This window comes from Lissotriton helveticus, chromosome 10 (genome assembly GCF_964261635.1).
Source record: "Lissotriton helveticus chromosome 10, aLisHel1.1, whole genome shotgun sequence".
NCBI lineage: Eukaryota > Metazoa > Chordata > Amphibia > Caudata > Salamandridae > Lissotriton > Lissotriton helveticus.
Window position 1 is genome coordinate 884,052,324 of NC_136071.1, and position 16,270 is coordinate 884,068,593.

Sequence of the window (16,270 nt, forward strand, 5' to 3'; positions counted from 1 at the left end):
GCAGTTCATTGGTTTATAGCCCCAAGAAAAGAAAAGTGTCTAATGGAGCACAGTAAAAGTGATTTTTTTAAAATATTTTTTTCCCCAGTTTCGAAGTCAGCAGCTCTGACATAATGCCACAACGTTTTCAATTAATTATAGTTATAAAAGCGCGCTACAACAAACTTTGTAAATCACGCATGAAAATGCCCTTTCGCTTGTAAAGTGTCCTCGCGTTTTTTGCACTGTACTTAGCTAGGCTGTGTGCTTCACCTATAAAATGACGATGGCACTGAACGCGAATCCTTCAGAGAAAGCCTTCCCCCTCCCCTCGGTACGTGCTACCCTGAGACCTGCTAATTTATTACAGATAATGGTGACCTGCCACTCTGTATTGCTATAAGGAGTTATTTTATCATGCATAATCCATAGGGTGAAACGCCATAGGCTACAAGTTCAACTTTACACATCTCGCTAATTCATTAAATCCAGCTTCCATTTTAAGACAAACCAAGCATTTGCAATGCAATGCAATAGGTCTGGCATTACTGAATGTTTGAGCTAATGGAGTTCACCCCTGTTGAGCCTTTTCTTAAATATAAGATATCTCGAGAGGGCGAGGAAGCACTAGCTGGTTATTGTCCAGGATTTGATTAACGTGGGTGTAGTGGAAGAGGTTCCCTATAATACCTGCAATAGCCCTATCCTTCCTATTTTGTACAGGTGGGATAACCATTTGGCCCACATCAGTGTCTGATCCAGCCAACAAAGTACAAGGTAGGGACGCCAGAGTGGCATCCTCATTGATAAGGTAAGATCTATCAATGATTGGAGAGTTGTCATTAAGGATAACGCGTACACCTGCTGTGGAACAGCGTATTGTAGCACGAAAATATTTTAGCATATCGATACCTGCAATGTTATCTGGAGTTTTAGGGGAGAGCAAGAATGGAAATGTTGAAGTGAATTTATCTAGTCCGAAATCAAGTGGCTGTGATAGTGGGCTAGGTGTAGGTGTTCCTTAAGACCCTATCGATGTTATCAATGTGCCAGACAGAGGAGCCCTAGGAACTAGTCTTTTAGACAGGGCACTACAGGTAGCCCATGTATCAACCAGAAATTGATCAGTAGATCCCAAGACATTTTCATCAATATAGGGACCCATTTGATCTACTGGCACCTCAACCGGTCCCACACCCTGTCCTAGGCATCCCTATGCATGATCAGAATCTATAGGCATATCAGCAGAGTAATCAGTCATTTGGTACTGGTGTCATTTGTCAAAGGTATTAGGATAGTTCGGTCCCTGTTTGACTGCCTCAAACCGGGGGAGAGTACCTGCACCTCCCCTGCTTCCTATATTCTCTGGGCGCCCTCTCATGCTTCCCCTTCCCCGTTGATATTGTTGACCTTGCAAACGGGGGACTCAGAACGCCAGTGCCCAGTCTCTTTACAATAGGCCCACTGATCAGGAGACAAATTTGCCTGAAGAAGAGGGAGTATTCCGGGTGTATGCATTGGGGGGCAAAATAAGCCCAAAGAACATATCTATTGTCATAGTGCAAGAGCTGATGGCTCCTTCCACCTCCTCATAGAAGGCGGTGGGATTTTTCCAGGGGTCGAGCAAGGCCGTCTTAATGAAATATCCCTTTGCATCATCAGAACCCTTATCATCACTTGTTCCTGCACCCTTTGGGGAAACATACAGAGGTGCGGCTTCACGCATTGCTTTCATAGCAAGCGTACTACTACTTGTATTATTCGCATCGATCAGGACATCTGCATTCTCCGTCTGTGACTTTTCAATTTCTACACTTTTATGCTGCTGTTTAGCTAATTCTTTTTCCTTTTCCAGTTTTAATGTGTCATCCCGCAGTTTAACCGCTTGTCTAATTGTATCAGTTATGTTTTTAAAAGGGTAAGTCCTATCTCCTAACTGCTTATAATCTGCATTCAAGTCTTTTGGGCCTGGTTTATCTGAGATATGTTGCCCATTATATAATACAACCCAATGGAATTTTCCTAAAAAATATAACTGTTTTGCGTCTTCCAAAGCCTGAACCATAGTTGTGAGGACCACGCTATGGTGTTCCATCGAGATTCCTCTCTAGCACTGTCCTTTAATTTATCTTTCTCTTCGCTAGACAGAGTGGAGAGAGTCTGTCATATGAGTTGCTTATCTTTGTCCACCTCTTTTGAGGGAAATATTTCCTCATCTGAAGTACCACCCTCAGGGGCACTCGGTTCAGGAGATTTATACAGGATGGGGGGTGCTCTAATAAGATACAATCATCCTGAGGCTTATTAAGTATTGGATAAACAGGACGTCTAATAGGGTACTGATCATTACCGGTAATCAACGTTCCCTATCTTTCTTTTCTATTTCTTCCTGCATCTCTTTATCTCTCAATTCGACACATTTCTGATATATCATTTTCCGCTGCTCTTTCTTTGCTATAGCTTCCGCTTTCCTCTCTCTCTCGCACTTCCTTATCCCACATACGCAAACTATCAAACATATACTGTCTACTCTTCCTTTCGAACAAACACTGTTCCACACACTGAACCTTCTTAGAATCAAATGACCCATTCACTGGCCACTGTAGATAGGGTTTTTAATTTGTATATTTGTTCCACAATGAGCCAAACATTATGGGAGAAATACCATATTTTAATACATACATATCTCTATTTGGCGTTCCCTCTGGAGGAGCCAGTTGACTTTGTTCCAAACCATTGTTTGTACTGCACCAGCAGCACCATTTACAAAACTTGCTAAAAACAGGCATGCTTTACAAATATGTGTAAAATATTACTATTCAAAACGAGTTTGAAAAGGAGAAATATCCCCACAATACCTGCCATCAATCTTTGCAAAGAATGAATATCAAAACCAAACCAAACAATCAAGAGTGCCACATCAGCAAACTTACTAAACTGAAGTCTTCAACTCCCACCTGCCGATCTCTGGTCGACCTAATGGTCACTGCAAATTCGCCAAAGAAGCCCCAGTGGAGACCGGCTACCACCCGGAGGGTCAAGTCAAGAAAACCTTAAAGTTCACGTTGGCTGCAAAGACAAAAGTCTTCTCATGCAGTGCATGTCCTTAGTGATTATTTCGATCTTCCGCTAACAACACTGCTTCAGACGGCCACGTCTCCGATGGGGCCCACATGCTGGCCGCAAATTGTAGAAATGTACCCCCGTGAGGGCACATTGGTGCAGGGTCACCCTCTCGTCCACGTGTCCGAAGACTAACAAAGAGAGATCGGCACCGGAGTTGAAGTAAAAACAAACCAAGTTTATTAATCACTGATGAGTGGGACTGCATCTGGACAACACTCTGAAGTGTTGTGGGAGGAGGTACATTGAACACAGAAACCATCACTCTTATATACAGTTTGCTGCAGTGTAATCGCATGGGAAGGAAAACTGGAGGAAACAGGTTTAAACACAGAAATAGCTACAGGCAAACAAGTGCAGATGGGTGACCAGGTGGTCAGGAGATGAGGAGGGGGAGTAAGGAATGTTTATGGCGGAAATAAGCAATCAATTAATAACATCTGAGACCAGGTGCACCGGCAGCTGCGTCCCCCCAGCACATACATCAGATTGACCATGTCAGAGAGGTCAGCTAGAGTTAAGGACACAGGCTGGGTGAAAAGGCGAACAACAGAGAGTAAAATTAACACAACAGAAATGAAATGGATGCGACAGTCAAAAATGGCTACCGCTTATGCAAACATAGAATTTACACTTTTCCACAAGGCAGCTGCATGAAATAACAAACGCCGAACAGCTACCACATAAACTGCAAAAAGCAGACCTGTGAGAATACAGCGCGATCCCCCACAACAAGCTGGGACTATGTAGTGCCTATTTAAGGGCACCAGACTCCAGAGAATGGGATGCAGAGCGGCATCTCAGGGTCAGACTCAGACCTCCATCCTTGGCGGGACAAACTTCTTCCAAACTCCCATAAACAACACAAAAGGGCAGATGCAGATGCTCTCTAAATGCCACTCCTTTGCTTTAAAGTACAGAGAACCACAAGGCTGAGCACGAAAAGTGGGAGCACAGCTCATTGGGACTGGGTAAATGCAAAATGAGCCCCTTAAATCACTGTAAAATCATCAGGAGTCGCATCATATGCCTCACACCTGCCTCCATGGGTGGTAATGAGAAAGTTCCTTAAGGTAACCCAGGAGAGGACTGTGACCATAGTTCACCTTAAAACATTCACCTCTGGCAAGAAGAGATTCAACAGGGTAAAGATGTGCTGTCCCTTCACAGCAATCCCATCCTCGTCACCAAAAATAAGTAATTGTGATGCAGGAGGTAAATCCAAAAGCTTTCTTCTTGTTCACACGATAGACCTCTTCAGATTGCCAGGGCAAACACCACAAACCCAACATTCTTAATAGCCTTCTTCTAAAGGTTCGACAGAGGAGACAACTACACAAAAGGAGAGGGGGGAGGAAGAGAAAGAGCAAGATTGCCTAGATTATAACAGTGCAACTGTGTGGTGGTCTGCCCAAATCTGCCCGAAACATTAGGCAGTCTCAACAAACTATAAAAAGTTATATAACAGGAAGTAATGCTACACATCTTTTTTCACCGATGACGCCATGTGACATTTAGAAAAGGATACCTCCAATCGGTCTAAGATAAATACACACAGCCATAAAATAAATACAGTATCTTAAATCTCACTAAATTCAGAATTTCAAAAATTGATTTAATTAACGAAGTTATACTGATGCTCTGTTGACACTTAGGGGTCCATTATGATGACGGGCGGACAAGGGGAACGGGACCGCCCGCCATAAGGGCGGGGGTCCCGTGGGGGGAATTAGGATGTGCCCGCCACAGTGGCGGGCACATCCTGTAGTTTAAGCATTGTGGCGGGCGGTGCACTCTGCACCGCCCGCCACAATGCTAAAAATGCTTTGTTGCATTTGCATATGCAAAGCGGCAGGCACCGCGCGGTGCCTGCTGCTTTGCATATGCAAATGTGGGGGGGTACCATAGGTACCCCCCATGTGCCCCCCGACAGTGGTGGCAACCTGGGGGCCCTGCAGGGGGCCCCCGCAGCAATCCCCGCCTGCCTTTCCGTGGCGGCATTGCCGCCGCGGAAAGGCCTCTACTTGGTGCCATTGTAATATGGCTGGCGGTGTCCATTGGACACCGCCACCATATTAATTCATTACCGCCGCGGTCGCACGGCGACCACGGCGGTAAAGCGGCGGACGGTCTTTCCGTCTGCCGCTGTCCCCTCCGCCATCCTAATCTGGCGGAGGGGAAAACGAGAGTGCTTGTCGGGCGGATTGCCTCCGCCAGGGTGGCGGTGACAACCGCCACCCTGTCGGAGGCAATCCGCCCATCATCATAATGGACCCCTAAGGCTCTTATGTACTTACGTTTTTAGCATTCGCACACCCCCTGATTCGGAAAACCGGAGGGTGTTTGATTGCTAAAACCCTTTTTAAAATGCACAAAACCCATTTAACATTTCAGAAAAGGTTTTCTGATTCGTAAAATGGATTTAAGAAGCCATTATGAATTGGTATTTGGAAGCAGCGTGTTCCAAGAGTCTCTTCCAAAGACCGATTTCTTATGGCATGTATTAATGTTTTGCAACCAAATACAGTCACAAATGTATTATATTTTACCACCACTTCAAAGGAGGTGATAACTGATTCACAAATGGGAAGGGTTCTGCTTACTAGCAAAACATGTTCATAAAATCATTTCATTTTCATTTTAAACATATTCCTTTTCTATTTAAGAAGATGGGCTGCATTTCAAAATAAAGATTCCTTTATTGAAAAGCAATCACAGACATGGTGGTCTAGAAGGCCACCATGTCTGTGACTGCAGCCTATTCAGTAGGGGTTCTGAGCAGGGTGATGAGCTGTACATTAGGCTATCGACTTGCATAATATTGACAAGGTAAAGAACATAAAGGGCAGTGTAGATTTACTCTTCTAGCTCCACATCTTCCTCCCTAGATTATATTGTGCAAGCAATATCTAGCAGCTGGTATTTTTACAAGTCTATATTTAAACGTTAGCATTGTGGTACCACAGGAGGTGATACAGCTAAGGGTGCTATCATTCATGATGCTGTTTAGGTTAGGTCTAGGAATGGTATTGCACAGTGGGCTGGTGCTTCTGCTTATGGTGCTGTTCACGCGAGGGAAGTGCAAATAAATTGGCAAAATCCTTCTTCCTACTTCTACAGAAAAATCTCCTTGTCTGTCTTGGTCACATCTTTCTGTAGCACACAGTTGCCAGGATGTGTGTCACTCTGTTTTTGCTTGGGAAGAGAAATCAACAGTTCTGGTCTAGTTATTTCCTAATTTGTTTTGGAAATCTAAAAAAGAAATGGCTGCCCGTAAAGGTAACAGCCTCAGCCATTTCTGACATATTTACTGAGCCAATTCATTTTTAGCTCAGTCAACTATAAGTGGTGAATTTCAATAGCTCATGAGCCAAAAGAAAGTAACAAATTTAAACCCCAAAGATATACTACACATTAACATTTAAACGCACTAAAAGAATATACCTCACAAACCCAAACAATAATGTACCCCAAGGTAAAGATGAAACTCACCTAACACAAAAAAAGAACCCAGCATATCCTCAAACTCCATTATTAACACCTAAACCTTTGAATAATAATTTCAAATACATATTCACATTAAATCATTGCCCACCAAATGCCTCAATAAACCCAATACCCCACTGAATAAATAAACAAGCATTGAAAATGCAATAGGTCTCGCAATAGAAGAGTTTGACATTTTTCGTTTTGCAAATGGATGAGTGGCGTTGCGTGGATGAGTGGCGTTGCGTGGATGAGTGGCGTTGCGTGGATGAGTGGCGTTGCGTGGATGAGTGGCGTTGCGTGGATGAGTGGCGTTGCGTGGATGAGTGGCGTGTGTGAGTGGCGTTGCGTGTGTGAGTGGCGTTGCGTGTGTGAGTGGCGTTGCGTGTGTGAGTGGCGTTGCGTGTGTGAGTGGCGTTGCGTGTGTGAGTGGCGTTGCGTGTGTGAGTGGCATTGCGTGTGTGAGTGGCGTTGCGTGGATGACTGGGGTTGGAATGCAATAGGTCTCGCATTAGAAAAGTTGTAGTTATTGGTCTTGTAAATGACATAATTTATTTATTTTTTCGTTGTTAAAATTGCTAAATTGATGGCTTTGTCATTTACAATGCCAATAGTTATAACTTTCGCGAATGTGACACCTATAGCATTTGGAATGCAACATGTTTTGTATTTACGTGACTTATATGGCAGCTCTGGTCGTTATGCTACATCTCTAGATAGTTTTATCTTTCGCAAATGTGACACCTATTGTAACACAATATGTGTTGTGAGTGAGGGTGAGGGGTTGAGGGTGAGGGGTTGAGGGTGAGTGAGGGTGAGGGTGAGTGAGGGTGAGGGGTTGAGGGTGAGGGGTTGAGGGTGAGTGAGGGTGAGGTGTTGAGGGTGAGTGAGGGTGAGGGGTTGAGGGTGAGTGAGGGTGAGGGTGAGTGTGGGTGAGGGTGAGTGAGGGTGAGGGTGAGTGAGGGTGAGTGAGGGTGAGGGGTCGAGGGTGAGTGAGGGTGAGGGTGAGTGAGGGTGAGTGAGGGTGAGGGGTTGAGGGTGAGGGGTTGAGGGTGAGTGAGGGTGAGGGGTTGAGGGTGAGTGAGGGTGAGGGTGAGGGGTTGAGGGTGAGTGAGGGTGAGGGTGGGTGAGGGTGGGTGAGGGTGAGGGGTTGAGGGTGAGTGAGGGTGAGGGTGAGTGAGGGTGAGTGAGGGTGAGGGGTTGAGGGTGAGTGAGGGTGAGTGAGGGTGAGGGGTTGAGGGTGAGTGAGGGTGAGGGGTTGAGGGTGAGTGAGGGTGAGTGAGGGTGAGTGAGGGTGAGGGGTTGAGGGTGAGTGAGGGTGAGTGAGGGTGAGGGTGAGTGAGGGTGAGGGGTTGAGGGTGAGTGAGGGTGAGGGTGAGGGTGAGTGAGGGTGAGGCTGAGGGGTTGAGGGTAAGTGAGGGTGAGTGAGAGTGAGGGTGAGTGAGGGGTTGAGGGTGAACGGTTGAGGGTGAGTGAGGGTGAGGGTGAGGTGTTGAGGGTGAGTGAGGGTGAGGGGTTGAGAGTGAGTGAGGTTGAGGCGTTGAGGGTGAGTGAGGGTGAGGGTGAGTGTGGGTGAGGGTGAGTGAGGGTGAGTGAGGGTGAGGGTGAGTGAGGGTGAGGGAGGGTGAGTGAGGGTGAGGGGTTGAGGGTGAGTGAGGGTGAGGGGTTGAGGGTGAGTGAGGGTGAGGTGTTGAGGCTGAGTGAGGGTGAGGGTGATTGAGGGTAAGGGGTTGAGGCTGAGTGAGGGTGAGGGTGAGGGTGAGGGGTTGAGGGTGAGTGAGGGTGAGGTGTTGAGGGTGAGTGAGGGTGAGGGTGAGTGTGGGTGAGGGTGAGTGAGGGTGAGGGTGAGTGAGGGTGAGTGAGGGTGAGTGAGGGTGAGTGAGTGTGAGTGAGGGTGGGGGTGAGTGAGTGTGAGTGAGGGTGAGTGAGGGTGAGGGGTTGAGGGTGGTTGAGGGGTTGAGGGTGAGTGAGGGTGAGGGGTTGAGGGTGAGAGGGTGAAGGTGAGGGTGAGTGAGGGTGAGGGTGAGGGGTTGAGGGTGAGTGAGGGTGAGGGTGATTGATGGTGAGGGGTTGAGGGTGAGTGAGGGTGAGGGTGAGTGAGGGTGAGGGTGATTGAGGGCGAGTGAGGGTGAGGGTGAGGGGTTGAGGGTGAGTGAGGGTGACTGAGGGTGAGTGAGAGTGAGGGTGAGTGAGGTGTTGAGGGTGAGGGGTTGAGGGTGAGTGAGGTGGAGGCTGAGGGGATGAGGGTGAGTGAGGGTGAGGAGTTGAGGGAGGGTGAGGGTGAGTGAGGGTGAGGGTGAGTGAGGGTGAGGGGTTGAGGGTGAGTGAGGGTGAGGGTGAGTGAGGGTGAGTGAGGGTGAGTGAGGGTGAGTGAGGGTGAGGGTGAGTGAGGGTGAGGGTGAGTGAGGGTGAGGGTGAGGGGTTGAGGGTGAGTGAGGGTGAGGGTGATTGAGGGTGAGGGGTTGAGGGTGAGTGAGGGTGAGGGTGAGTGAGGATGAGGGTGATTGAGGGCGAGTGAGGGTGAGGGTGAGGTGTTGAGGGTGAGTGAGGGTGACTGAGGGTGAGTGAGAGTGAGGGTGAGTGAGGTGTTGAGGGTGAGGGGTTGAGGGTGAGTGAGGGGGAGGCTGAGGGGATGAGGGTGAGTGAGGGTGAGGTGTTGAGGGAGGGTGAGGGTGAGTGAGGGTGAGGGTGAGTGAGGGTGAGGGGTTGAGGGTGAGTGAGGCTGAGGGTGAGTGAGGGTGAGTGAGGGTGAGTGAGGGTGAGGGTAAGTGAGGGTGAGTGAGGGTGAGGGTGATTGAGGGTGAGGGTGGGTGAGGGTGGGTGAGGGTGAGTGAGGGTGAGTGAGGGTGAGGGTGAGTGAGGGTGAGTGAGGGTGAGTGAGGGTGAGTGAGGGTTAGGGGTTGAGGGTGAGTGAGGGTGAGGGTGATTGAGGGTGAGTGAGGGTGAGGGTGAGTGAGGGTGAGGGTGAGTGAGGGTGAGTGAGGGCGAGGGTGAGTGAGGGTGAGTGAGGGTGAGTGAGGGTGAGGGGTTGAGGGTGAGTGAGGGTGAGTGAGAGTGAGGGTGAGTGAGGGGTTGAGGGTGAACTGTTGAGGGTGAGTGAGGGTGAGGGTGAGGTGTTGAGGGTGAGTGAGTGTGAGGGGTTGAGGGTGAGTGAGGGTGAGGGTGAGTGAGGGTGAGGGGTTGAGGGTGAGTGAGTGTGAGGGTGAGGGTGAGTGAGGGTGAGGCTGAGGGGTTGAGGGTGAGTGAGGGTGAGTGAGAGTGAGGGTGAGTGAGGGGTTGAGGGTGAACGGTTGAGGGTGAGTGAGGGTGAGGGTGAGGTGTTGAGGTTGAGTGAGGGTGAGGGGTTGAGAGTGAGTGAGGGTGAGGCGTTGAGGGTGAGTGAGGGTGAGGGTGAGTGTGGGTGAGGGTGAGTGTGGGTGAGGGTGAGTGAGGGTGAGTGAGGGTGAGTGAGGGTGAGGGTGAGTGAGGGTGAGTGAGGGTGAGGGTGAGTGAGGGTGAGTGAGGATGAGGGGTTGAGGGTAAGTGAGGGTGAGGGGTTGAGGGTGAGTGAGGGTGAGGGGTTGAGGGTGAGTGAGGGTGAGGGGTTGAGGCTGAGTGAGGGTGAGGGTGATTGAGGGTAAGGGTTGAGGGTGAGTGAGGGTGAGGGTGAGGGTGAGGGGTTGAGGGTGAGTGAGGGTGAGGTGTTGAGGGTGAGTGAGGGTGTGGGTGAGGGTGAGTGTGGGTGAGGGTGAGTGAGGGTGAGGGTGAGTGAGGGTGAGTGAGTGTGAGTGAGGGTGGGGGTGAGTGAGGGTGAGTGAGTGTGAGTGAGGGTGAGTGAGGGTGAGGGGTTGAGGGTGTTTGAGGGGTTGAGGGTGAGTGAGGGGTTGAGGGTGAGAGGGTGAAGGTGAGGGTGAGTGAGGGTGAGGGTGAGGGTGAGGGGTTGAGTGTGAGTGAGGGTGAGGGTGATTGAGGGTGAGGGGTTGAGGGTGAGTGAGGGTGAGGGTGAGTGAGGGTGAGGGTGATTGAGGGTGAGTGAGGGTGAGGGTGAGGGGTTGAGGGTGAGTTAGGGTGACTGAGGGTGAGTGAGAGTGAAGGTGAGTGATGTGTTGAGGGTGAGGGGTTGAGGGTGAGTGAGGGGGAGGCTGAGGGGTTGAGGGTGAGTGAGGGTGAGGGGTGGAGGGTGAGGGTGAGTGAGGGTGAGTGAGGGTGAGGGGTTGAGGGTGAGTGAGGGTGAGGGTGAGTGAGGGTGAGTGAGGGTGAATGAGGGTGAGTGAGGGTGAGGGTGAGTGAGGGTGAGTGAGGGTGAGTGAGGGTGAGGGTGATTGAGGGTGAGTGAGGGTGAGGGTGAGTGAGGGTGAGGGTGAGTGAGGGTGAGTGAGGGTGAGGGTGAGTGAGGGTGATTGAGGGTGAGTGAGGGGGAGTGAGGGTGATGTGTTGAGGGTGATTGAGTGTGATTGAGGGTGAGGGGTTGAGGGTGAGGGGTTGAGGTTGAATTTTTTTTTTTAATTTAAATGTCGGACGCAAAGCGCCACGTTAACGCTACCTACATTTAACAGGTTAGCGTTCTAGTTTTTTTTTATTTTTCCTACCGTTACGTCTTTTTTTTGATTGACTTTTTTTTAGCCAATCGGAGCGCTACGTTTTTGACGTCGCGTTCCGATTTGCATACGTAATCGGTCGAATTCTCCAGAACATGGAGAATAGCGGGATGCGGAAGGCGTGTTCCTGTTCGTGTGCTGTTGGTGCGTCGTATGATAGGTAAGAGATTTCCTCTAAGTGTTTTTTTAATCTAATTTAAAGTAGTATTGATAGTATGCATAAATTAGTTAATAATTATGAGTGTATTTAATAAAATAGTGACATATTTTGTTAGCGATTGTAATTATTTTAGTTATTTATTTAATTTATATGTAAGTAAGTGTTTTTATTTACTACCTATAGTATGTTTAAGTTAACGAATGAATAGGAGTGTATTTTTAATAATGTTGACATTGTATTTTTTTGTTTGTAATATTTCGAAATGAATATTATGTAATGTAATTAAAGTCTTGTTTTTATTCTTCGATATGTAATGTATTTGATTTCTTAAAGTGTTATGTAATGTATTATTAGCAGTTGTTTGTTATTTGACGTACAAGAGCTGTTCTTTGAGTTTCTAAGTACTCTTTTCGCCATGAATATTGTACACTTAAAAAGTATTAATTGTATTACGCGTTGTTTTGTGAATCTAAGAGACATATGTAATGTTTATTGATGATGTTAGCGCTGAATCCAAGTTGCGTAATATGTTTTTTATATTTGATGTAATTCCGTGTGATGAACTGCTATTGTTATATGCGTACGGCTTTTTGTGTAACTCTTGACAATTGTGTTTAATCCGTCCCATTTCCCGGATGAATAGTGCTTGTTTATTACGCCAGTTAAAAATAGGCTGTTTCACTTTTGTGTTTGTACATCCTCGTCCTCGCTTCCTGACAGATATTTCTTCGTTCTTTTGTTGGTGTTATTTTGTCCGAATAATTTTTGTTTGGTGACCTGAAGCCTGATAAACATCATTGCATGCTGTAGCTCACATTTGGGAAGTAGATTTTGTGTGTAACGTATCTGATGCACGACTCCGTTGCCCCCCTTTGTTTTTAATTGCGTGCAAAAATTTGTTTTTGTCTCAGAAAATGGCATAAAACTTATCTATCTGTTAAATGCACAATCATTTCTTTGAATAGGGTGGAATAGGAGGCTATTTTTTGAGTCTTTACTTATATTGTGTTTTGTTTAGTTTTATTTGATTGTTTATTTGGCTGGTGCATTAGGATGGCGTATTTTTCCTTTGGTTTTTATTTTCTAGGATGTCTTTCTGTTGCGTATCTTGAGGGTGTATTTGTAGGGTGAATTAGGCTGTTAGTTTATTAGGGTGAATTAGGACTCCGGATTTCTATCTTGGAGTTAGAGTGTGGATTAGGATAGTTTATTTCTATTCTTCCTTTTGTTGTTGTATGTGTGTGTGTGTGTGTGTGTGTGTGTGTGTGTGTGTGTGTGTGTGAGGGTGAGTGAGGTTGTGTGAAGCTGAGGGTGTGTGACGGTGTGTGAGGGAAGCTTGCACTGCTGCTGTCGGTGCTGTACCTGTTCCATGTGTAAGGGAAGCTTGCACTGCTGCCGCCTGTGCTGTACCTGATCTATGTGTGAGGGAAGCTTGCACTGGTGCTGCCTGTGCTGTACCTGCTCCGTGTGTGAGGGAAGCTTGCACTGCTGCTGTCGGTGCTGTACCTGTTCCATGTGTAAGGGAAGCTTGCACTGCTGTTGCCTGTGCTGTACCTGCTCCGTGTTTGAGGGAAGCTTGCATTGCTGTTGCCTGTGCTGTACCTGCTCCGTGTGTGATGGAAGCTTGCACTGTTGCTGCCTGTGCTGTACCTGCTCTGTGTGTGAGGGAAGCTTGCACTGTTGCTGCCTATGCTGTACCTGCTCTGTGTGTGAGGGAAGCTTGCACTGTTGCTGCCTGTGCTGTACCTGCTCCGTGTTTGAGGGAAGCTTGCATTGCTGTTGCCTGTGCTGTACCTGCTCCGTGTGTGATGGAATCTTGCACTGTTGCTGCCTGTGCTGTACCTGCTCTGTGTGTGAGGGAAGCTTGCACTGTTGCTGCCTGTGCTGTACCTGCTCCGTGTGTGATGGAAGCTTGCATTGCTGTTGCCTGTGCTGTACGTGCTCCGTGTGTGATGGAAGCTTGCACTGTTGCTGCCTGTGCTGTACCTGCTCCGTGTTTGAGGGAAGCTTGCATTGCTGTTGCCTGTGCTGTACCTGCTCTGTGTGTGAGGGAAGCTTGGACTGTTGCTGCCTGTGCCTCACCAAGATTTGTGTAAGTAAATGGAGATGGAGGGAGAGAGTTGGAAGAGAGAGTGAAAGAGGCAGAAACGTGGAGAGTAAAAGAAAGAGCGAAGGAATCTGTAAGCTGAGAGATGTGGCATAACAGAAGGCTTGGTAGTGCGGGCACAGCTGCTTGGGGTATCTGCGAGATTTGTGTAAGTAAATGGAGAGGGGGGAGAGAGTTGGAAGAGAGAGTGAAAGAGGCAGAAACGTTGAGAGGAAAAGAAAGAGCGAAGGGATCTGTAAGCTGAGAGATGTGGCATAACAGAACGCTCGCTAGTGCGGGCACTGCTGCTGGGGGTATCGGCGAGATTTGTGTAAGTAATTGGAGAGGGAGGGAGAGAGTTGGAAGAGAGAGTGAAAGAGGCAGAAACGTGGAGAGGAATAGAAAGAGAGAAGGGATCTGTAAGCTGAGAGATGTGGCATAACAGAACGCTCGCTAGTGCGGGCACTGCTGCTCGGGGTATCGGCGAGATTTGTGTAAGTAATTGGAGAGGGAGGGAGAGAGTTGGAAGAGAGAGTGAAAGAGGCAGAAACGTGGAGAGGAATAGAAAGAGAGAAGGGATCTGTAAGCTGAGAGATGTGGCATAACAGAACGCTCGGTATTGTGGGCACGGCTGCTCGGGGTATCACCAAGATTTGTGTAAGTAAATGGAGATGGAGGGAGAGAGTTGGAAGAGAGAGTGAAAGAGGCAGAAACGTGGAGAGGAATAGAAAGAGAGAAGGGATCTGTAACCTGAGAGATGTGGCATAACAGAACGCTCGCTAGTGCGGGCACTGCTGCTCGGGGTATCGGCGAGATTTGTGTAAGTAATTGGAGAGGGAGGGAGATATTTGGAAGAGAGTGAAATTTGCAGAAACGTGGAGAGGAATAGAAAGTTCGAAGGGATCTGTAACCTGAGAGATGTGGCATAACAGAACGCTTGGGAGTGCGGGCACTGCTGCTTGGGGTATCTGCGGGAGGGTAGGCCCTATCACGTAGTTGGGTCATTCACATCACTACACGGAGTTTTGTTTTCTTTAGCACAATGTTTTGATCCCCTTTACTTTTACGGTTGGCAACTGCTGATGATGATACAGTGGGGAGTCAAGCGAGTACCAGTTTGACACATCCTCCATGGTAGTTGCTCCCGTGAGGCGTTGCCAATCCCCCTCCCCCTTTTTTCACTAGAAAAGGGTTGAGGGACGGTGAAGTACAGCACCAGGGATTAATGGGCACACACACATATGGCTTTAGGAATGTATAGTTCAAAGTAAATGTGACAATAGACACTGAAACTAGTAGTAGGAGCTAACACATCCACTACTAGGCTTATCTCAATTTATAGAAAGAAAGGGATAGTTCACCTTGCAATAAGGTCAGGCACATTGTTCAGAGCTGCCTGTACTGTACCTGCTCCGTGTGTGAGGGAAGCTTGCACTGCTGCTGTCGGTGCTGTACCTGTTCCATGTGTAAGGGAAGCTTGCACTGCTGTTGCCTGTGCTGTACCTGCTCCGTGTGTGATGAAAGCTTGCACTGTTGCTGCCTGTGCTGTACCTGCTCTGTGTGTGAGGGAAGCTTGCACTGTTGCTGCCTGTGCTGTACCTGCTCTGTGTGTGAGGGAAGCTTGCACTGTTGCTGCCTGTGCTGTACCTGCTCCGTGTGTGAGGGAAGCTTGCACTGTAGCTGCCTGTGCTGTACCTGCTCTGTGTGTGAGGGAAGCTTGCACTGTTGCTGCCTGTGCTGTACCTGCTCTGTGTGTAAGGGAAGCTTGCACTGTTGCTGCCTGTGCTGTACCTGCTCCGTGTGTGAGGGAAGCTTGCACTGCTGCTGCCTGTGCTGTACCTGCTCCGTGTGTGAGGGAAATAAAAAAGTGGGTGAAAGATGCAGAGTGGGTGCAAGATGCAGAGTGGGTGCAAGATGCAGAGTGGGTGCAAGATGCAGAGTGGGTGAAAGATGCAGAGTGGGTGAAAGATGCAGACTGGGTGACTGAAGCAGAGTGGGTGAATGAAGCAGAGTGGGTGAATGAAGCAGAGTGGGTGAATGAAGCAGAGTGGGTGAATGAAGCAGAATGTGTGAATGAAGCAGAGTGGGCGAATGAAGCAGATTGGTTGAATGAAGCAGAGTGGGTGAATGAAGCAGAGTGGGTGAATGATGCAGAGTGGCTGAATGATGTAGAGTGGCGGAACGATGCAGAGTGGCTTAAAGCATCGGAGTTCGCGCAAGCTACAGAGTGTGTGTGTTATTGCCTGATTGTTCTATGTGTGTGTGACTATGTTGTATTAGTTGAGTGTAGTTGTAGTTGTATGTATCCTTCCTTTAGCAAAACAAGTCCAAAGAAGTTCAAAGTTTGTATTTCACACCTTTTAATTTTTATTAAAAACAATAATAATTACTTTGAAACTTTGTACAAAAAATGTGAGATCATGGCAACATGAGATTTTTAGTCGGAACATATGTCTTCATCGTCTTTCTCTTTTACAATGTTTATGATTTTCCCATTACAAAACACCACTTCACAAGTTTGTGGCAAATAATGTACAAGTGCATTTCCAATGTTGTCCACCTCATCATCCAACATAAACCATTTAATTAGTATGTCATTTTGAATTGGCATCAATTGATAAACGTCTGTGTTTGTCACCCTAATAGTTATAATACTTGTTTCATCTTTGGTGCTTTCGACGCCATGAATTTGTATGTCAATATTTTCCTGTGGTGGGGCTGTTACCTGTTGAGACAAAACAAATGCAACAATTAGTCCTTAGATTCTTATACTTTATGTTTTAGTAAGTCCAGTCTGAAAGAGAGATTTTTAGTTTGAGAGCAAGAGTGTGTGTGTGTGATAGAGAGTGCATGAAAGGT

The 16,270-nt window shown here is 47.8% G+C and overlaps 1 protein-coding gene across 1 annotated transcript in view; it reads right to left on the reverse strand.

Annotated features, from left to right (window-relative positions):
- Positions 1-15,848: 15,848 nt before the first annotated feature.
- LOC144784132 (uncharacterized) overlaps positions 15,849-16,270 on the reverse strand; it is a 44,365-nt gene continuing 43,943 nt past the window's right edge. The window contains exon 5 of the mRNA XM_078662814.1: positions 15,849-16,136. Within this exon, the coding sequence (XP_078518940.1) occupies positions 15,849-16,136 (288 nt within the window). The remainder of the gene's footprint in view (positions 16,137-16,270) is intronic.